General features: G+C 47.7%; 1 protein-coding gene across 6 annotated transcripts in view; it reads right to left on the bottom strand.

Annotated features, from left to right (window-relative positions):
- Positions 1 to 22,214, bottom strand: part of NPHP4 (nephrocystin 4) — a 285,849-nt gene that overhangs the window by 241,646 nt on the left and 21,989 nt on the right. For 5 of the 6 annotated variants that reach the window (XM_078873294.1, XM_078873296.1, XM_078873292.1 and 2 more), the window contains exons 2-3: positions 4,463 to 4,994; positions 592 to 741 (exon numbers count right to left, since the gene is read on the bottom strand). In XM_078873294.1, coding sequence (XP_078729420.1) covers positions 592 to 741; positions 4,463 to 4,744 — 432 coding nt within the window. In that variant the 5' untranslated portion in view covers positions 4,745 to 4,994. The remainder of the gene's footprint in view (positions 1 to 591; positions 742 to 4,462; positions 4,995 to 22,214) is intronic. The other variant, XM_078873295.1, reaches the window with a different exon arrangement.

Raw genomic sequence — 22,214 nt, forward strand, 5'->3', positions numbered from 1 at the left:
TTCTCCAGAAAAAATATTCCGATTAATTTTTCTGGTTTCATATAGTATGAGTCCCGAATAGCAAAGCAACTTGATACTAACGTTTGTTTCATTTTTCAATAAAAAGGGGTTCAGAATTGGTGCAGTCGTTTCTGCACTGCGCAAGTGATATGTGATCCAGTTGAGCCACCCTTCACCAACCTACACTAACCAGCGTGGTGAAGTATGGTCAAACACGTCCCATAACTGGCCTGGCCTGGCCTGGAGAGACCTTCATCCATTGGTTAATAGACAAAAGGCTGTAAAAAAAAATGATAACTAGTAAGAGCCATGCATTGGCACTAGCTGCTTAAGTCAAACCAAAACACATTATTGTGACACACGCATTTGATACGGCTAATGCTGCATAGTACCCCGTAAAACCACAACAAAGCCTAAATATTCAAAGCATGCTATGTCACCGAAGGCAGGCTTTCTGCAGCGAGTACCAACACATTATTAATTCACATCCAGAGGATACGTTTACGAATTTTCTATCAAGTAAAAATCAATTAAGCTTCAATCAGATCTCTGCTGCCGCCCGCTTGAGGGCCTTGACGCGAGCCGACGTACCACGTTGAAGGACACGGAGTGTGACTTGCCGGGGCTGCTACCGTCGGTGGCCGCTGCCCTCGGCTGGCTCATCCACGTGCACCCAAAAAATTTACGGAACACCAGGTCAAAGAAGGTGAGGCGCAGCTGGTACCGCAGGTCCGGCGACGCCTGCGCAAAGGGAACAAAGCAAAAGCAGCAAGTCACGCGGAATCTCAAACGACCTAATTTTGCATCAATTCATTACATCACACTCCCATTTGAAAATTGCCAAGCGGAACCCTGTGAACTCAGTGTGTTTGCAGGCCATGGGTTGGAATGAGTGGCGAGTGATAACTAAACTGGTCCAGGCATCTCGCCACTGGGCTGGCGCAGTGGCGAAATGTTAATAGCCTCACCTTGTATAAAGGATCTCATGGGTTTGATCCAGACCCTGATGCCTGTATATTTGGAGTTTGCACATGCTCCCCGTGGTCGCGTGGATTTTTTTTCTCTGGGTCCTCCGGTTTTTCCCTCCACATTTATAAACATGTGTTTAGAATATTTAACTGGTATAAATTTCCACATGGTAAACCACTTCGTTGACTTTTCATTTGTGCCCAGGTCACTTCTGCAAAATATCTATATAGCTCAGTGGGCCTTACCTGGTAAAATAATAAATAGTTGATAGTTTATTCATAATTCTACATATCCGCATCTACCAGCATAATTGCCACGGCATGAGGAAGGCTTCATCCAGTGGTGGATTGACAAGGGCTGTAATTTATTATTTATAAATCAATATTATTATTATTTTGTAAATGCCAATAACAGCAGGTCTAACGGGTCATAAGGTCTGTAAAAGTGATTCAAAATGTGTCCACACGCTTCAGTTTGTCTTCTTGGGTCATTGAAAAATCAATAGGCCAATGTTACATTGGAAATATCCACAACTCTTCCAAGCTGTGTTATACTAGGGAAGGCTGTCTGGAATTGATGACCTCCAAAAAGAAAAAAATGCAGGATATTGAGTGAATGTATTGGATATCCATGTGTGTGTTACACAAAGGAGAACGGAATGGATAAAAAAAAATCAGACCTTATTAATCCCGACGGACAAGTTGTAGTAGTTCCAGCTTATCAGGAATGTAGTGAGTTGGAAAAGATCACATGGCAATTTGCATTTGACGCTCCAACATTTAAATTTCTAAAATAATCAGCAATCACAGGAATACCCAAAACACATTTTCTGTGCTCAAATGCATAAATATAGAGCTTCACATGTTTTGGTCCATATGTATTTGACACCAAATATTAGGTCCGCTTTGAAGCCAAAATAGTTTTTGGACTTAACGCAATCTCCCGAGCGTGAAGTTTCCTAGAGCTTGCACATGGTTAACATGGGTAGACTTAACCACACTCACTCAATCAGCTCTGGTAGATAGATGAAAATTAAGTTTCCCATAGAGTATCTCTATCAATCAACATTCCTTCACTTGAGATGAACGATTATTTTAAATATGTATTATTACTCTCATTTAATTGCTGTTGATAAATGTTGCCTTCATATTTAAAGCGGAGTGTCACACGTCTTTTGAACTTTTATAATGGTTACATATTCTTGGGTTTTTTCGGTAAAGTCACGTAGGTAAAAAATAAAAATTAATAAAAGTAAAATAAAAATGAAATAAAAATCACGACGTTTCGGAGGCAACACAAGCCTCCGTCTTCAGGTGGAACCGTCACAGCACGCTCGCTGTATCAAGTAAATGAGAAATTCCAAGAGATCCGACCCCGTGTATATACTGGTTTAGGGGGGAAGGAGCCAGGGCAGGCCCCTGGATAGGAGTTTTTTATTATTATGGTAAAGTTTGTTATGTAGACTAGCCGTAGCTTCAGCCACACCAACCTTACCATAATAATAAAAAAACTCCTATCCAGGGGCCTGCCCTGGCTCCTCCCCCCCTAAACCAGTATATATACGGGGTCGGATCTCTTGGAATTTCTCATTTACTTGATACAGCGAACGTGCTGTGACGGTTCCACCTGAAGACGGAGGCTTGTGTTGCCTCCAAAACGTCGTGATTTTTATTTTATTTTTATTTTACTTTTATTAATTTAAATTTTTTACCTACGTGACCTTACCGAAAAAACCCAAGAATATGAATCCTTGCAGTAACGAAAGCTTCAAATCTAGAATTTTATGGTTGTTTAGAACTGCTCTTTGTGTTTAGTTTGTTGTCCTTCACCCGCACCTCCAATTAGCAAAGTTGGCTACGTACATGTGGTGCAAAAGAAGTTCAACATGCACATATACATCTGCCATTTAATTTCACACTTTCGAGTATATTTTACAGAACTGACCGTAAATACGTTTAGAGTTCGTGCGGTCACGTAAGGATTGAGTGGTGTGTGGAAGGGGCAAAGAAGGCGGAAGAGGGAAAACAACGTTGGCACGAAAGAGGAGAGGGTATGCGGAGGGCGTGGTGCTCTGGAGAAGAAGAGGCTGGTCATCATCAACCATGTACATGCACGACAGGTTGGAGTTGCTGGAACAATATAGTTCCCTTGGCAGAATGATCGTGTGTGGACTCCCTTTCACACACATGCACGTGGGCCTGAATAGCCAGCCTAGTTACAACCAGCTTCAGAGAAACAGATGCAAGTGATATGGTCATTTGAGCTTGTGTTTTCTGAACAGGTTCATTGGGGCCTGGGGAGTGCTGGCTAAATGCGAGTCGCACTTATGCTCTCTAAAGTCGAACACCATCTGATATTGAACACTCAAAGAGTAGAGGGGTTCACTTGTTAGACAGTAACTGGAATATACTCAAGAGAAAAGAGTCCAAAGTTGAAACTTGGATAAGGTTAATTGTAAATTGCATTCTCATAGCTTCAGCAATCGGAGACTATTATCAAGTGATAATACAATCGGAATATAGTTGTCACTGAAGGCAAATGAAAACCTTGACATTTCAATTGGTTAGTCTGTTCGAAAAACTGTTCAGAATCTGAATTTGTATTCATCCAGGAGAAATCTGATGAGCTATGAAGCTCTGTTTCACAGATGTCCACAAACAGCTGTTGCCAATGCGATGACAACAATTGCAATGGAAAAGCATCTAAATACACTTTCAAGATGCTTTAGTAAGAAAAGAAAAAACGACATTCGTGTAGAACGGGATTGCAGTGGTGGGGAAGGGGGGAGAGAGAGAGGAGAGGACAACACTGTAGCACAGCCTGTGAACAAAGCAACAAGGACCCACTCAGCACCAACTTCACCAACGAGCCACAGCCAGTGCAGCCAGGGCATTCCAGGCAGTACAACAAGATAATGGGAAATTTAACACGTAGGAATTCGCACCTAATATTAGAACTCGCGATTGATTTTTGGGTCAGATCGTGCGAGTAAAAACCCTCCATCACCCGACACAACCGATTAAATAAACAGTAACTGCAAGAAGAACATCGAAGGAAACTGTGAGAGGTTCACGTTGTTGTTCACAACAATTGTGAACTTCTAACAATTATTGTAAACTTCTCCCAATTATCGTGAACTTCTCCCAAACACTCCAGTGGCACGTTTGTTTACGTGACGACGTGATTGATCGGCTGTATCGGGTAGAGAAAGGTTTACGACGCACATTTTTACTTAAACTATCCGACCCCCCCAAAATATATATATATTACAACACAATGGTAAGTTTCAATAGTATGAGATTAAGGGCAACAGAGTTTCACGGCATTCCTTGCAAGTGAGAGAAGAATACTGGAAGCGAGACACCGCTATTAACCGCAATCGCGAGGTATTGGTGTTCAAATTTGCAGACGAGCCGAAAGCATCTCCCACGTGTTAAACGGTCTGACCGTATCACCGACGCGCGCGCCCGCGTACAAAACGTCCCAGGTGTACCTGCTGCATCCCATGCGGTAGCCTAATTCCCTGCAGGTCGCCGAAAGCGAGGCGACACACCGAACACCTGCCGCCAAACATGAGCTGGCTCCTGGACGTCGGCGGGGGCACCGGCCTCCTCTGCGAGTTCGTCTGTACAAACCGCCTCAGCCACGGTCCGTGCGTGGCCCCTGCCGCCAAAGCGTCCTCCTCATCCTCATCAGAGGCCCGCGCGAGGCGCAAGCGGGCAAACGAGCGGCCGCTGGCGCCCGCCGAGAACGCCGTGAACAATGTCTCGTCCATGGCCGCCTGGGCTCCGATGCGGCCGCCGCGAAGGGGCCAAGGCTTTCGAAGAGAACCGCTCGCGCCGGCGCGGTTGCTTCCGAATGCGTAGGGGTCAAGTCCAAGGTTCTTCTTCTTAAACAACACGATAGAGTTTGGATCTATTTGGCGTCTAAATACAACCGCGACCTTGCAACGCTGATTGTCTCCGTCGATCCCCTGGACTCCGGTGTCTGATGCCTCACTTCATCGCTAGCTCCGCGATCTTCTTCTGTTAAGTCCACAGTTGCTTTCGATAAGATAACGCAGCAAAACATTTGGCTGTTACCGTAAAGGCGTGTGCAAGTTCTTGCAAGACAATTCACAACATTACCTGTCACGTATGGCCAGAGACGCTAGCAACATGAAGCTTACTCGTAAAGTAGTTACACACACGCACGAGAGTAACAGCGGCCGTCCCACAAAGTCAACAAAACTTGCTCCACTTCACAAATTCATTGTAAAACCGCAGCGGGTCACTTGAAAGGAGACACTTCCCGACAAGCCAGAAAAAGAAACGGCGATACTGGCAGCGGCTAAAGTTTCCTTGGCTGCAAAGTGCCCTAACAGCTGCAAGCAACAACAGGATTTTAAATCGCCAAGGATGTAGGACAGTAATTCCGTGCTAAATCCGCGTAGGTATTAGCGAGATTCTGGACAGACTCCACCCCATAAACCACTCCACGCATGGTGACTTGTCTGGGCAGACACCCCCCCACTTGCTCTAAGCAAAGCTCCCCGGTAGCCCGACAGGGCAAACATAAACAAGACGCCACTGCCAGCGTCAAGCACAGACGCGCATGCTTAGGCCCATTCAAATGCGGCTCAGTGGCCCAATGTCATCTATTTGAAATGTCAGGGTGGAGAAAAGGGGTCTCTGGTGTTATATGAGCTGACGAAGCCTTAAGGAGAAGGTGAAGTTACATCCACAGGCTTTAAATGCGCTCGACGATCGCGGAAGTTTGTAGCACTTTTTCGGCTGGTGATAATGGTTAAAAAAGGATGTTAAAATTAATCAAAGGAGGGAAACTGCGTGTTAAGATGTGCAAATAAATGCGAATGCATTAGTATCGGCTACCAAGTTTAAAATTACCCATCCATTTGAAATTACATTCTTGTTTTTTAGCAAGTAAAACTCAGTTTTCTACAGCCCAAATTATACGAGGCCTCACCGCGCTTGACAACAAAATCTCAGTAAAAAAAACCACCTTAATATTAAAACCAAGAGTAAAACAAACATACACAGACGGATATGCAAGAGAAAATAAATGTGTTTTCAGACGAGCCTTAAGAAGTTGAGTGTCCCTCACGGACTGGGGCAAGGCATTCCAGAAATAATAAACTGGAACTGTGAATTATTCTTTGGTTCTTTTCGGTTAAGTCACGTCTAAAAATAAAATAATAAATTAAAATAACATATTACGACGTTTCGATTGCAACACAAGCAATCATCATCAGGCATAAAAGAAATAGCAACAAAAATCTAACTAGAAAACTATAGACAGACATACAAGCAGACAGACATCACAACGGCACACAGAGAGAGGACACAAATCGGCACAAAGAGAGGGGTCGAATTATTAAAGAATAATTCCTGCAGTCACGAAAGCTCCTAAATTAAGATGGAACTGTGAAGTTAACGTTATACACAATGCTAGCTAATGAGCATTACAGCATTACTTCAGGTGAAAGCAGGCTGTGATAAATAAAAACGCGTCACCATTTCAGAAACGTAATATACAGTAAAGATGAGAAATGCTGCGGGGAAATGATTTATTTTAAACATGCTGATGATCAACAAAGTGACATTACGCAAATGATTGCGAGTAAGACACGATTGAAAAAATATGCTTAAAAAACGAGGTAAACACACACGAACGTGTTACAAAAGGCTTTGAAACCCTGTGTACACCACACTGCATTATGCGTGCACTTTTCCAATTTTTAAAAATTACGCTTTTATATATTTAAATAAAAACCCTAGAGGTTATATCAAGGCGTACAGAACTGCACCTGAATATCGCATCTTTTTTTTTACCGTATTCATGAATTATTCACTCTGGAAGCTAGGGCTTACAAAATAAATATATATTAAACAAAAAGAGCATCGCCACTTAAAATCCACACCCGCCGCTTTTTTTTTTATAACGTCCTGCGCTGGCAGCGGTACACTTAACGTGGTCACCATGACTACGCAACAACTCAAAGATTATTTATTGTGCTCGTAAGAGGCCTCCACCCTTTTATGTTATGTGAACTGTTTATTTTGCCCATTAACGGGGGGGCAGAGGGAAAGAGGTCGTTGAGAAACAGAAGCTCAATGCATCGAGAGCTTTGGCCGAATCTGGCGCTTGCAAGCGAGAAGGGGGTGGTGGTGGGGGCGCCTTTGATGTCAAAATATAAACACATTGATGCCGACAAACGTAACTAGGGGTCGTCCATAAATGACGTCACGCACCTAGGAGGGGGGGGGGTCAGACAATTGTGACGATGTGTCACGAGGGGGAGGGGAGTTTGAGAAATGTGACGTCACATCAAAATGCGCAACTTTAAATAAATATAGCCAACACGTTCTACTTAATTAAATAGACTTTTTAATAAATGTGTTCTCCTACAACATCAGAGTGCAGCGCCACATTTAATACGCACTACAATGACAACAGTTTAAAGCGATTTGAAGCATGTTTTATCTGGGGGGGGGGGGCAGAGCTTTGTGACGTCATATTTGAGGGGGGGTCTGACTTTTTGTGACGCCGTGTGACGATGGGGGGGGGGGGTAAAAAATGGTCCAAAATCGCGTGACGTCATTTATGGACGGCCCCTTACGGCGTTTGATTGACTAATTAAACTGATCAAATGTTTGTTTCTCTGCGGGGGGGAGGGGGGGGGCGAGAAGTTAATTAATGTTATCAAGCACCGCTTCTCACCACTAAATGACAGTGTCACATAAAATGTACATTATGCATGCTACCTGTGGCATCTATTTCGCGGCGTCGAAGAACTTCAGGAAAGACACGAAATAGAATGTACAAATTTCGATTTAAAGCTTTCGTGACTGCAGGGATTCATCTTCTTGGTTCTTTCGGTACCAGAAGAAGAATGTACAAACTTAAAATCAATCGAATTTTGAATCCTTGTCAATACATCACCGATACAGTTGAAACAAATAGTTGGTATAAGTTAATGAGCATTTATTCACCAGAGTACATTTAAGTTTCTGTGCACATGAACTGTTCTGCCCCACGGCAGATATGGGGTGTGTTTTCACACCAGGCGGGGGTGTCAGCCATTACACAGAGTACAAAATGGAGGCACAATTAGCGTCTCCGTGAAGACGGGTGCATCTGTTTATTTCGAGACTTTAATAAGCATTGTCTGTAAGTTAATGTTCTTATAATACTGGGAATGCCGTTATAATGCTGTAAAATGCCTTTATAATGCTGTTAAATTGTTATGATGAATATGGGGCCTAGTTAACAACGAAGCCTGCCACTTGCATTATTGTGAATGTTATTTGTAGTTGGATAAGTCGAGCCAGACGTGTGCCCATGTAACTTTGATGAGTTCTTGAGAGCAAGGATGGAGAAGTATCTCATTCAGTTCGGTGTTATATGCAGCAGTGTACATTGAGGCTGCAGTATGGTGATTACACAAAGTGACCTTATTTAACACAGTATCTTATTCTCTTGTTGTACAGCTATTCAGTGCTAATGTCTGGTCCATCCAGGACCTATTGTTGAGTTTCATATTATTGTAATAACAGCTATAGAGGGTTCACGTGGGGATTGGCTTGCCGGTCCTGCTTGTAGCCAATAAGGGTTGAGATAGGGACCATGGCCCATGCGTCATCACGACAGGTCATCAGGAGTGATTGGCCTAGCCATTCGGGGCCCCAGCTAATGGGGAGCCGGATGAGGGGCGTGGTCCCGGGATTGACAGGGAACCATCGAGAATGGTCCAAGCTGTCCATGAACGATTGGCTGGGGGAACCACGTGACGAAGGTATTAAGAGCGAGTGAGAGAGAACGATCGAGAGCAGACTGAAACTGACAAGAGCAGGGTCACGCGCGGGACGGGGGCTCGGGTTGCCACCGTGCGCGGTGGGGACTTGGTGCGTAGTCTGTCCTCTCTCTGTTGTCTGCCAACAACGGAGAGTGAGTGAGCAAAGTGTATTGTGGAGTGGAAATAAAAGGACTGATTCCGAAGCCGTCTCCTGAAGGATTATTACATTATGATGCTGCAGCGTTCATTCATTGTATTGATATTGCAAGTATTAACACATGTTTTTCCATCAGTTTTACCTCGTTTCATTCATTAAATATGTTGGAGTCGGATATTCACCCTGGCTCTGAAGGTTTATTGAATGCGAGGTTAACTAATCGGATAGTGGTGCAACGCAGCGCACAGCGAGGCCGAGACATGAACCATCCCAGACACGGAACTTTCTGACCCCCTCTCTCTACAACAGCAGCTTCGTATATGGGGTGGTGCCTTACCTGGCTAACAAGCGCCATGACCTCGCCAACTTCGCCTGTGCTCAGGAGAAGATGGCGGTGTACAGAACGAGAAAAAAGATGCTGGAAGGTGACACTGACGGCTGATCTGTGCTTCCAGTGTTCAGAGGCCTGCTTAAGGCGCAGCTCTGGCTGGAGCACGCATACCACACACATGTCGGTGATGTGCACGTCTTCTTCGAACGCTGGGGAGCCGGAAAAGCCCTCTGTACCAGCGTGGACGGCACCCTCATGGCCACCTTCTGAAGCGCTCGCTCGTCACCTTGGCGTGCGCGATGACCACCACAACCACGTAACTTTTCTTTTGTGTTGTGCGCGGTGCTTTTAGCGCCACAGCGCGTGGACTTATAACGTTTATTTTAATTTGTTTGCTGGTGTATTTCATATCGAAATCGCCTCCAGTGCTGTTGCTGCTGGCGGCAATAAAAGCTGTTTAAAAGTCTCGTATGTACCATGATGGTAGATTAATATCCTCTATTAAAGCAGTAGGTAAACTGTGGTCACTTATTTAATTAACATCGTTGCAGGACCGCTCGAGATGGTGACGGCCATTGGGAAGGCCTTTATCCAGCAGTGGGCTGACCATGGCTGCTGCTGCTGGTCCATTAAAGTCCACAAAACACCAGGGTTGATTAGCACGTTCATGGAAAAGTTTGAATCAGACGCCATCCAGACATCCACCCTGCGTCCTTCCCTGTGGAAGAGGTATGTGGATGACACTTTCGTCATCTGGCCACATGGCCTCCCAACTTTGAACCACTTCTTGGACCACATCAATTCTAGACACCCATCCATCAGATTCACCATGGAAGTGGAGAAAGACGGTAAACTACCATTCTTGGATATTCTGTTTAAGAGGAGGCCTGACAGATCCTTGGGACATTCTGTCTACAGGAAAGCCACCCACACAGATTCCTACTTGAAACCGGATTCCCACCACCACCCATCTCAAAAGAATTCTCTCATTAAAACGATATACCTCAGAGCCCATGGCATTTCTGACCAACACCACCTGACCGGTGAATTAAGACATGTACATTCGGCCCTCAGGATGAACGGATACTCTGACCGCACTATCCGCCAAGCTGTTTCTCCCACCACACAGAAACAGCCACATGAAACTCCGACCAAAACTATCACGTTACCATACATAGCAGGCGTGACCAAAAAGATCTCCAAAATTCTAAACAAACATAAGATCCAAGTCCGATTCAGTACGGTGCATAAAATCCGTGATCTGATCCCATCTGTGAAGGATGTCGTTCCTGACTTACAGTATCCTGGAGTCTACAAATTGAGTTGCATTTGTGGTGATTGCTACATTGGAGAAACGAAACGTCATGTTTCTGATCGTGTCCGCGAGCACAAGTCAGATCTGAAACACGGCAGAACTGATTCTTCGGCCGTTGCCGATCATTGCTACAACTCGGTGGGCTCTCATGAAATTGTCTTTTCCGAGACCAAGGTTCTCTGCAAACCTCCTGGCTACCATCAAAGGTTTGTACACGAAGCCATACAAATATACAAACACAGACATAATTTCAACCGTGATGATGGGTACAAACTTAGTAATCATTGGAAAGATGTTATCAACCACGCAAAAAATACTTAATTACACATTTTTGGACCATCTTATCTGACAGGCACTATTTTACTTTACTTCACCGAGTGTTAACATCTCCAGTGTTTAACAGTACTCTCTTCATTGTTCAGTCAGCACTGGTATAAACATGTGCATTTTCGTTCTTTTCTATCATGTGTATCAACAGGTGCTTGTACACACACATGTCCACGTACACTTGCACCACACTCCCGTTTGGCCTCCCCTCCCCCCCTCTCTGTCCAATGCGTTGACGTGTGCAGCAGTAGTTGCTTGCGCACAACCACGTCCACGCCGTCGACGTGTACCACGTCGTGCATTCTTTTGTCCCCGCCCACCTCCCTCCCGATACGTTCCATTCATTGGCTACCACATTCTGATGAGCTCCGCCCCCCTCTCCTCCCCCCTCAACTTGCTTTTAAGGGATTACATCTTGAATCATTGCCTCACTTGATGCAGCAAATCTGGCTGTGACGGTCCCACCTGATGACGGAGACTTGTGTTGCCTCCGAAACGTCGTGATTTTTATTTTATTTTACTTTCATTAATTTTAATGTTTTACCTACGTGACTTTACCGAAAAAACCTAAGAATTTGATTAGCACGGTTGGGCTACGTAATGGCGTGCGAAAAAAGCTTAGTTCAACAGTTAAAATTACCAGGAAATAACTGCGAAATGGGCTTGCAAATGCAACGCGGCACTGCCATGCCCAGCCTTGGCTGTTGGGAGTGTATGGCGTCGTAACATCCGCTAACACTCACGGGGACAGCGATATCCTCGGTAGGCAAGATCTCCAGCAAAACCATTTGTCCACTCCAACCCGCACCCGCCTGCTAAAAATTCATCCACTGCTTTTTACCGATGGAATTGACAAAGGATATCTCCCCCCCCCCCCCACCCCCAGCGATACAAGACGATCCATCGGGCTGGGCAAGTAGGGCGTCAGCAGACACGCACCAGCGGGGTTTCAGGGAGAACGGCCTCATTAAGCAAGGAAGATGAAATCAGAAGGGTTGTTTGAAGATAAATGAAGGCATACACACGGGATTGCCACAACCCGACGGTGTATGTCCCTCACCTTCGCGGCCGTGAGACTGTGTGACCGGATGGCTTTGTGCGCGATGTCCCACGGCCACCATCGGATGATTCCAAAAGGCACAAAGCCAATTTTATCGTCCCCAGCGGAATCAACCGTTAAGCGCTTGTTGACGGAAATGTAGTTGTTGTCTTTTGCTTACGATTGTATTACTTAGCTGCTGCCAGAAACAACATGTCCGTTCAAAAATAACAAAAAAATTGGTCTCAAAGAGATTCAAGTGAAATGCATTCCAGTTTCCATCTCTTTCTAGCTTTCTCACGCTGCAGAAAATAACCGAGCCCGTTTGCCCAATCCCCATCAACGAAAGCTGCTCTACTTCAACTCGTTTTTTTACGAATTCGCCGCCCAACCCATGTAAAAAAACCCGTTAAATTGGCTAATTAAGTCATCAATGAACAATCAAATAGCGATTCAGGCAACGGCACGTGATCGCCATTCAGTTTTTCGGCCACGGAAATTACTAAGCAGGGCAGGCGCACGAGGGGGTCCCTTTGTATCTCAGTTTGGGGGGGTGGGTGAGTACGGCGTGCGTGTCGAGGGATTAATTACAAGAGCGCGCACAAAAAGAGCGCGGCTTCATTTGGCAGAGCAGTCTGGAGGAGTATCCGAGAGATCGTTAAACACGGCGGAAAAGAGCAAGGCACAAGACATCAGCGTGCAGCGCCTCTTTGGGGGGCGGGCCGGGAGGGGGAGGGTGGGGGCTGGGGTGGGCGGGGGGGAGGGTGGGGGCTGGGGTGGGCGGGGGGGGAGGGTGGGGGTGGGCTGGGGTGGGCGGGGGGTGGGCGGGGGGAGGGTGGGGGCTGAGGTTGGATTGGGGGGGGTGGGATGGTGGGGGGTGGGAGGATGGATGGGGGGTGGGTGGGAGGATGGGTGGGGGTGTGGGTGGGAGGATGGGTGGGGGGTGGGTGGGTGGGAGGATGGGTGGGGGGTGGGTGGGTGGGTGGGGGGGTGGGTGGGTGGGTGGGTGGGGGGGTGGGTGGGTGGGTGGGGGGTGGGTGTGGGTGGGTGGGTGGGTGGGTGGGTGGGTGGGTGGGTGGGTGGGGGGGGTGGGTGGGTGGGGGGGGTGGGTGGGTGGGTGGGGGGGTGGGTGGGTGGGTGGGGGGGTGGGTGGGTGGGTGGGGGGGTGGGTGGGGGGGGTGGGTGGGTGGGTGGGGGGGGTGGGTGGGTGGGGGGGGTGGGTGGGTGGGTGGGGGGGGTGGGTGGGTGGGTGGGGGGGGTGGGTGGGTGGGGGGGGTGGGTGGGTGGGTGGGGGGGGTGGGTGGGTGGGGGGGGTGGGTGGGTGGGTGGGTGGGTGGGGGGGGGTGGGTGGGTGGGTGGGTGGGTGGGGGGGGGTGGGTGGGTGGGGGGGGTGGGTGGGTGGGTGGGGGGGTGGGTGGGGGGGGTGGGTGGGTGGGTGGAGGGGTGGGTGGGGGGGGGTGGGTGGGTGGGAGGGTGGGCGGGGGGGGGGGGAGGGTGGGCGGGGGGGGGGGGGAGGGTGGGCGGGGGGGGGGGGGAGGGTGGGCGGGGGGGGGGGGGAGGGTGGGGGCGGGGGGGGTGGGCGGGGGGGGGGGGGAGGGTGGGCGGGTGGGCGGGGGGGGAGGGGGGGAGGGTGGGCGGGGGGGGGAGGGGGGGGCGGGGGGGGGAGGGGGGGAGGGGGGGGGCGGGGGGGGAGGGGGGGAGGGTGGGCGGGGGGGGAGGGGGGGAGGGTGGGGGGTGGGCGGGGGGGGAGGGTGGGGGGTGGGCGGGGGGGGAGGGTGGGGGGGGAGGGTGGGGGGTGGGCTGGGGGAGGGTGGGGGCTGGGGTGGGCTGGGGGAGGGTGGGGGCTGGGGTGGGCTGGGGGAGGGTGGGGGCTGGGGTGGGCTGGGGGAGGGTGGGGGCTGGGGGAGGGTGGGGGCTGCGGTGGGTAGGGGCTGCGGTAGGCGGGGGGGAGGGTGGGGGCTGGGGTGGGCGGGGGGGAGGGTCGGGGCTGGGGTGAGCGGGGGGAGGGTGGGGGCTGGGGTGGGTGGGGGCTGGGGTGGGCGGGGGGGGAGGGTATATTTGTAGAGAGCGGGGAAGCGAGTCAAACGCTGGCCCCATTAATGCTGTCTAAATGTCCGAACAAGAAGGGGTTATTCGTGTGGGACGATAGCGTACCACGTGGGTGCCCCACAGAGACGGAATATAACCATCGCCGTGTGTTGCTGCTATTAAGACGGCCACTGCGCTTAAATTCAGAGGCAGCAAATATCATTACCCCCCCCCCCCCCCCACAGAGCAAGAGAGCTGCGCGAACCCGCTCTGCCACTCAACATCAGAATCACAATATGTATTTATACTGGAGATCCGAATCCGATGAGCTATAAAGCTCTTTTTCGCGTATGTCCAGAGTACAGAGCACACCACTGCGCATCTATGGCAATGAGCCTCCATAGCTTATCGGATTTACCTGCGATAAGGATTCTGATGTGGATCTGCTCGCCACTATGGAACTCACACCCTGCCTGCGTGTTATTGTTTATATACATGCACCTTATGGCGATACCCCGGCTCTCGCATGATGTCCGAGATGCAGTCATTGTTGGTCTGTTAATGGTCGGCGATGGGGCAATCGACTCATATCGACGAGCTGTAAAACGATTCACTATTCAGATTTATAGATTTTTTTCGGTAAAGTCACGTAGGTAAAAAATTAAAATGAATAAAAATAAAATATTATTTAAATTATTATTTTATTTTTATTTTACTTTTAATAATTTTAATTTTTTTACCTACGTGACTTTACCGAAAAAACCTAAGAATATGAATCATTGCAGTCACGAAAGCTTAAAATCTAGAATCACTTATTCAGAGTTGAATTTTTCGATAACAGATTTTTTTTGTATGTTAATGTTTGGCGTTTCGACATCACGGAGTGGCACTGATTTCGGATTGATTGGTTGCCCCAGTCGCGGAGTTAAGTAACACCCCTGGGAAAAAATAGTGTCCCAGAAATAAAATATTTAATTGCCGCGGCCAGTTTGTATTATTTGGTACCCCGGGGTACCGCCATAAGGATAATTTATTAAAAACATACAATCGGAAGAACCTTCACAATACAGCTGCGGAGTTGCTGTTGTTTTTTAACTGCTGGGGGGGGGGGGGGCAGTGGTTAACGCACTGCACGATAAACAACCATCGACTTACATTCGATTCGCGACCGAGGCAAACATGAGTGGTGGGCGGAAAGCTGATCAGTTGCAAATTGTCCCACTTTACCAACTCGCACTGACCACAGCGTGGTTGCAGTTAAGGTGAAGGGAAATTTAAAAGACGTTTTCTTTACCACAGCAGTCTCCCCATACATATAGGATTTATACTGGTAGGAACCTCCTGGTTACACCAGCCCACAGGGAATTATTGGGTCCGTCCGTCGTGCATCCAAAAATTGGAGGGGTGGGGCTGGGTGGAGAGGGGAGGGTGGGGAGGGGCTGGGTGGGGAGGGTGGGGAGGGGCTGGGTGGGGAGGGTGGGGAGGGGCTGGGTGGGGAGTGGGAGGGGTGGGGCTGGGTGGGGAGGGGCTGGTCACCCCGTGGTGCCCTTATAAAACTCAACGTTTAACCTACTCACACCGGCTTGTGCCCGCCCTCACAGTAGGCCATATTTGCGGAATACACCACGCCGCCGTTGATCCTGGCCATTGACCGAGCAACCCAACGTTCCTACCAGCTCCCTCCGCAGGAATGTGTTATCCCGGCCCATGGCAACACATCGGAAAGGGCCATCACCCCGTCCACCGATTGTAGCAGCTGTCCTTGTGGGCACAAGGTGGCATCAGCACCAGGGCCTGCAAACGGGACATTAACTGATTTATTTACAACTGCATTTTGTGTTTCGTTTGTTGCTGCCCCCCCCCCCCCCGCAGCTCAGATGAACACGGTTGGCTACGTAGAGTGCGAAAGAAGTTCAACATACAGTACATAAATTATTATGTCAGTCGGGGGCGGCAATTGCTACGTGTAATTCCAATTGAGTAGTTTGATTAAATCCGGTTAAGTTCAAGGTAAAAAAAAGACATGGCATGGGGATGTCTTCAGCAGTGGATTGATAAAAGGATAAGAACAAATATTTATTGGTTTATTTTGTACTAGATCGTGTAGGTATGAGTGCGATTTTTGGTCTATCATACAGCAGAGCAAACAATATGAAGTTGTCACGTGGGCTAAACACTATTGTTATTTTCCAGGACATTATCTGATGGGAGTTTTTAGACCATTAACGGATACATCGGTCTCTGCTTAACATTGCCTTGAATAAAAATTGTCCAACGATACATCGCGCATAGCCTTGCCTGTGCAAATGACACAATCACTCTTTCCCATCGGAAAACAAGTAACTTAATTACTCACTCCTTTCAGTTTTCCCCTCCCAATGACCCTTAGCAATAAACATTGCACGTCTGATTCTGAACCCACTTTCATAACGCACCACACGCAGAGGAGGGGGGGCAGAGGCACTTTGCTTTAATGAATAAATCCATAAAGGTTTTTTTTTACGTCTCGCAAAATGACTTGTGTGTGATTTAGAAAAATATGACGTGATTCATCACCGGTTTGTAAACCCGTATCGACCGCACCCAACCCTTTAAAGTCTTAAACACACACACAATAAACACTGAACACTCTGCATTACTGAAGGACGCCTAAAAGTTCTAAGGCTCAAGCTTGGTTTATTGTAACCTGCACTCATGGTGCTCACAATGCAGTCGATGTAAGCATTACAGAGCGGGTGCACAACCTCAACGGCATCAAAGCCGGATTTGCATGTACGTATGTTGAACTTCTTTTGCACCGTACGTAGCCAACTATGCTGATCGGGAGGTGCGGATTCTCCCGTCACGCCGACGGACGAGTGTTCAGCTATTGTTGGCCCTCAATTCCGGGGGTTTTTATTTTTTACGGCTTCCCACACAGAGAGACGAGGAGTCCAATCCTAGACTTACAAATGCGGTTACAGACCTTGCAAGCGTAGTCATTTCGATTTAAAGCTTTCGTGACTGCAGGGATTCATCTTCTTGGTTCTTTCGGTAAAGTCACGTAGAAGGGAAGTAATAAAATAATAAAAATAAATATAAAACATAATAAAATAATTCTCACGACATTTCTGCCACAACGCAAGCAGCCGTCCTCAGGTGAAGAAACATGTCTGTCGAGAAGACACTTCCCTTCTACGTGACTTTACCGAAAGAACCAAGAAGAAGCGTAGTCATTGTTTGGGGGTGGGTTAAAGCACCATGCTTATGACACGCGCTCTTTCTCTCGCAGAGACCTCTCACGCCACTCCTCAACAGTGGCCCACAGTCTTAATACACGGATCTCACCACCTGGGTCATATCCAGTGCAACGAGTTCCCTGGTTTGAATGCCTCTCTTGCATGCTTCGCGGTTTATAACATTCAATGTGTGGTTGTGTATCCGAGGTTGGGTCCACTCTTAATAGTGGGTTCCTGTGCTTAGTCGGCTTTTGGGACATGGCAGTCTTCAATATGGGACCACAAGTCCGGCCGAGCAAAGGTTTGTCCCCTTTAATGAGCATGCTGCTCTCGATGGCAGAGATGCAGCCACCTCTGAAATGACTTCAATGTTTGGGGATCTTGTCCTGCCACTTAAATATCGCAGATGGATTTCAGGCAGCAAAAGGTGGAAGCTCACCAGCTGTTCGAGGTGGCGTCGGTAGAGCATCATCCATGCCTCGCAGGCATAGCGGATGTGCGGGGACTACAACTTCGTGAAGGATTGTAGACCTTGGTTCCGAGTCAGACTTCACGCTCCCGCTCCAGAGCCTGTGGCTGAGCATTCCAATGTCATGCTGACCTCTCTGCCACAAGATGAGTGATCTCACCATCCAACGTCACACTGCTGGATCGTATGCCACGCAAAATGGGAGAATCCCTCACCCAGGTCGTGGGGTACATTGTCAATTGTGATCATGGGAACATGGTGCCCTTACACTTTTCATGACCCGGTATTGAATACAGCAGGACAGATAAAAGCATTCCTGTACAACCTCTTAAGTCTGCAAAGATACTTTCCATCTGCAAGAGCTGATATATTTAAACATTAAATTGCATTTCAAATTAATTTCGTGGGGATACAGCGGGTCAAGTTATGCGAGCGGCTCGCGATCGGAAGGTTGCGAGTTCAAAGCCTGCTTTGGAGGTTGACTTTTCGCCCATAATCCCTGCGGAGCCGAAAACTGGTTAACACTTGGTTGGCAACCGTGGTTGTCCTATGGATGAACTCACTCACATAGGAATGTGCAATTACCACCACTGGCTCTGGGCTGCAAGCGTGCGATGAGCAACCACCCTCATAGCTCATTCGAGCAACAACACAAAAAGAATCACCTTTGACTCAAATGTCATAGCTCACTCGATAGGATAGTAATGATCCCATTTGTGAGATTGCGAGTCGAGATCGCAGCTAGGGGCCCTTTTATCTTTGTCGATAAAAGGAGCACTCCCTGGTGTGGTCGGATCAGTCAGTGAGCAGTCGAGAGAGAGAACAACCCGTGCTAGAGGAATGTGGTGTTTCTGTCAGTTACAGGACCACCAATGGAGCACCTCCCAATAATGCTCCTTTGAACGAGGAGTCTGGAATTTAAATAGATATATTTTTTTAAGGCGCTTATAAAATCACAGCTGCCCTGACAGCATGTGCTGTCAATCATCATTAAAACGCAATAGTAAAATATCAAACAGCTGCGAGCTTGGGCAACGATAATTACCAATGAGAAAATGCCGATCGCAAGGAGATTAATTCGTTTCTAATGGACGATCGCTAATCCAGGTGGGGGTGAAACCTCTAATCCGAAAAGGGGTGATAACCAATTAACACAGATTAACAAGCTTCCTTTAACTTCAATCAGGATCGCACTGAATTCGAGCTGCGTCTGCTGCGACGTTTGGACACTGCGCGTCCCAGCAACACGTGGCAGAAGGCGCCTCCCCTACTCGCTCGCTCAAAACTCTTTAACGTCAATACAGCGGTAGCTGGCCATAAGGTCCGAACCCCCCCCGCCTCTCTCGGCTGGTAGACTGTCATCCCCCTTTATCGATAAGCGACATTTATCTTCTTGGTTCTTTCGGTAAAGTCACGTAGAAGGGAAATAATAAAATAATAAAAATAAAACATAATAAAATACAATTCTCACGACGTTTCGGCCACAACGCAAGCAGCTGAAACGTCGTGAGAATTATTTTATTGTTTTATTTTAATTATTTTATTATTTCCCTTCTACATGACTTTACCAAAAGAACCAATAAGATGAATCCCTGCAGTCACGAAAGCTTTAAATCGAAATTTAAACGACACTTAGTTTACATTACAAAAAATATCAGTTTATTTTTACTCTGCTTTTTTCTCATCTCCTTTAGGTTTTATTCCGTCTTCCTGCGAGCACGAGGATTCGGAGGAAGCGGACGTCGTGGCAGAGACACGCGCGATATATAATTCATGCGCTGCTCTGTGCGGAAAACGCCAAATCCATTACCGCTTCGGCGCCGCGGGCGTCCGACAGCGCAGGTTTAAGATGCTGTCGTGGTGACAGACGGACCACAGAAGCCACGGGAAAGCAGGCAGGAGAGAGAATAAAAGTAAAAATAGTAATATAAGGGCCAGCCGCCTTAGCTTTAAAATGCAAGCGGATGATACCTTTGCTTCTTCGGTATTAAAAATTCTACTAAATTAAACACGTATGAAATCGGCTCAACATTTCATGAGCTGGATCCCTTCTTCTTCAGAGCTAAGGCTAAAATACTGAGCCCCCATTCATGCGTTGAGAGAAATCAACCTTCAGATTATGTTTGGCTAAAGAGGGTAAGTTTTTGTTTACCAAGTAATGGCAGAATCTGCCTTTACACTTTACAGTGACAGATTAATTATGCCCAGTGGTATTTATAATTTATACAAATTAGTAAACGTAACGATAACCACCTTATACGCATAGTACTGGTAGGAACCTCCTGGTTACACCAGCCCACAGGGGTTTATTGTGTCCGTCCGTCGTGCAGGGAGGGGCTGGGTGGGGATGGTGGGGCTGGGCTGAGTGTGAGGGGCTGGTCACCCCGTGGTGCCCTTATAAAACTCAACGTTTAACCTACTCGCGCCGGCTTGTGCCCGCCCTCACAGTCGGGCATATTTGCGGAATACACCACGCCGCCGTTGACCCTGGCCATTGACCGAGCAACCCAACGTTCCTACCAGCTCCCTCCGCAGGAATATGATATATATATATTTTTAAAGGCCTTGTCACAGGCACTGCGCACATCACCGTGAAGTCAGCTACCGCTTGTGAATGTAGGTGGGCTCTCACTGTGACAGCTAATGATGAAATGGCCGGTAAATAATGGGGCAGCAGAACCTGGGGTATGCCGCAACCCCCATCCGTCACAAGGATGATGCCGATGGTCGACTTCGGGATAAATCAAGGGCCTGAAGACATAAGCCCGAGTCGTCGGCCAAAATGTCCCCGTGCTCCCAACGAACAATAGAACGTGAGCAACTCTCTCAACACCGAGCCACTGGTGAAAATTCCACATTCCGGCGGCAGGATCCAGTTTAAGTGTAATATAGCCACTGTTAATTTTGCCACCAAATACGCTCAGCTGGTGGCTCTCGTATGTCACCGTGTTAGGAAACCACGACATTTTATATAAATGTAACAATATAATTAGGTTCAAATTACTTATTTTCCTCCTGATGACGATCGCTTGTGTTGTGATCGAAACGTCGTAGTTTTTTGTTATTTTTTTATTTTCTTTGAACCTACCTACGTGACTTAACCGAAAGACCCAAAGAATATGAATTCCTGTAGTCACGAAAGTTCTAAGTCAAGATGTAACAATATCACGTCGTTTTTGTTACAATCCACGAGACCGATCAGTTCCGACACGGCCCCCAACGTTGAATCAGTGAGATGCAAATAATCGGATACGAGGGGGGAACATTGTCAACCTGGCAAGACTGGTGTTTCTAGTTTTCACACGCTCAGTCGCTTTTGCCATTCAAGAGGGCCTTGCTGCATTTACAGGAGTGACCGGGGTGTGTGCGCGTGTGTGTGAATGTGGGGAGCGGTAGTGTAGCGGTTAGCACGCTGCGCTATGAACCCGGCGACACGGGTTCTATTCCCGATCACGGCCAACACCAGTGACGATTATCTGAACCGGTCCTGGGCCTCCCCTAGGTCGACTCAGCCTCAAATGACTACCTGGTGCGGTGTGTAAACATCGCCACTAGGGAGACAAAGGGGGTCGGGCGTGGTGCTGGCCACCCACCCCCTCGCGTGCCGTTCTGGCCTTCATAGGTGCTCGCTAACAGCACTTGCCTCTACAGTCTGTTAAGGCTATACGGGGGATCTTTGTGTGAATGTGTGGCTCTGCCAAACTTATTTGAAAGTCCTATTGGGACCAGAGTAACGAAAGGGTTTCTCACACTTTTGTTCTGTACAATAACGTTGCTCACCTTGCTTGTGATGAAGATAAATGTCAGTGTAAGGTTTGATCAGTAACGCCGTACCTCTGGCCACCGCGGTGTTCCACCCACCCCTGGGCTCGCGCAAGAATGGGCGGGCGGGCGGGCGCTAATGGCCTGGCTCACACACTCTTTGAAGATCGAAGCGCAAGCAAGCGGAGATGCTTTGACAGCACACTTTGTATTAATTATTCCTTTATTAACATGGCCTCATTGCTATGACCTGCTTTAGATTTGCTGCTGCGACTCAACTCGCATCCATCCAGTTGCTGATGCTGCCCTCGTGGGATGTAAACATTGAGTGGCTAAATTACTTCTTAATCAGGATCATTTTTAAAATTTCCTTTTAAAAAAAAAATGTTTCCCGTGTCACATACAAACGTCGTGGCAATTTGTACAAATTAGCTGAAATTTCCTAATAATTATTCTACAATGTTGCATCACTTTGCCCGTTTTCGTTATTATTTTGGAACCTGCCTTTCTTAACGCTAATCCCTGTGTTGTAGCAAAGAACATGGAACGACGCAATCATTACAAATAAATACGAGAAAAATGATTAATTTCAACACATCAACATTAATTAATGCCCATGCCAGAATGATTATTTTACTGGAAGAAGCGTTTGTTTCATAATAGCGTACGTGTTTTATACTAGGGTCAATTTTATTATTATTAATTTGCATAATATAAACAAAAGGTTGTTTTGGCGTCTGCCGCGAGCATAAAGGGATTAAGTTCCAAACAATTTTTCATACGAAATGGTCCTGACAAAGCTGG

This window comes from Lampetra fluviatilis, chromosome 36 (genome assembly GCF_964198595.1).
Source record: "Lampetra fluviatilis chromosome 36, kcLamFluv1.1, whole genome shotgun sequence".
In the NCBI taxonomy this organism is placed as follows: Eukaryota; Metazoa; Chordata; class Hyperoartia; order Petromyzontiformes; family Petromyzontidae; genus Lampetra; species Lampetra fluviatilis.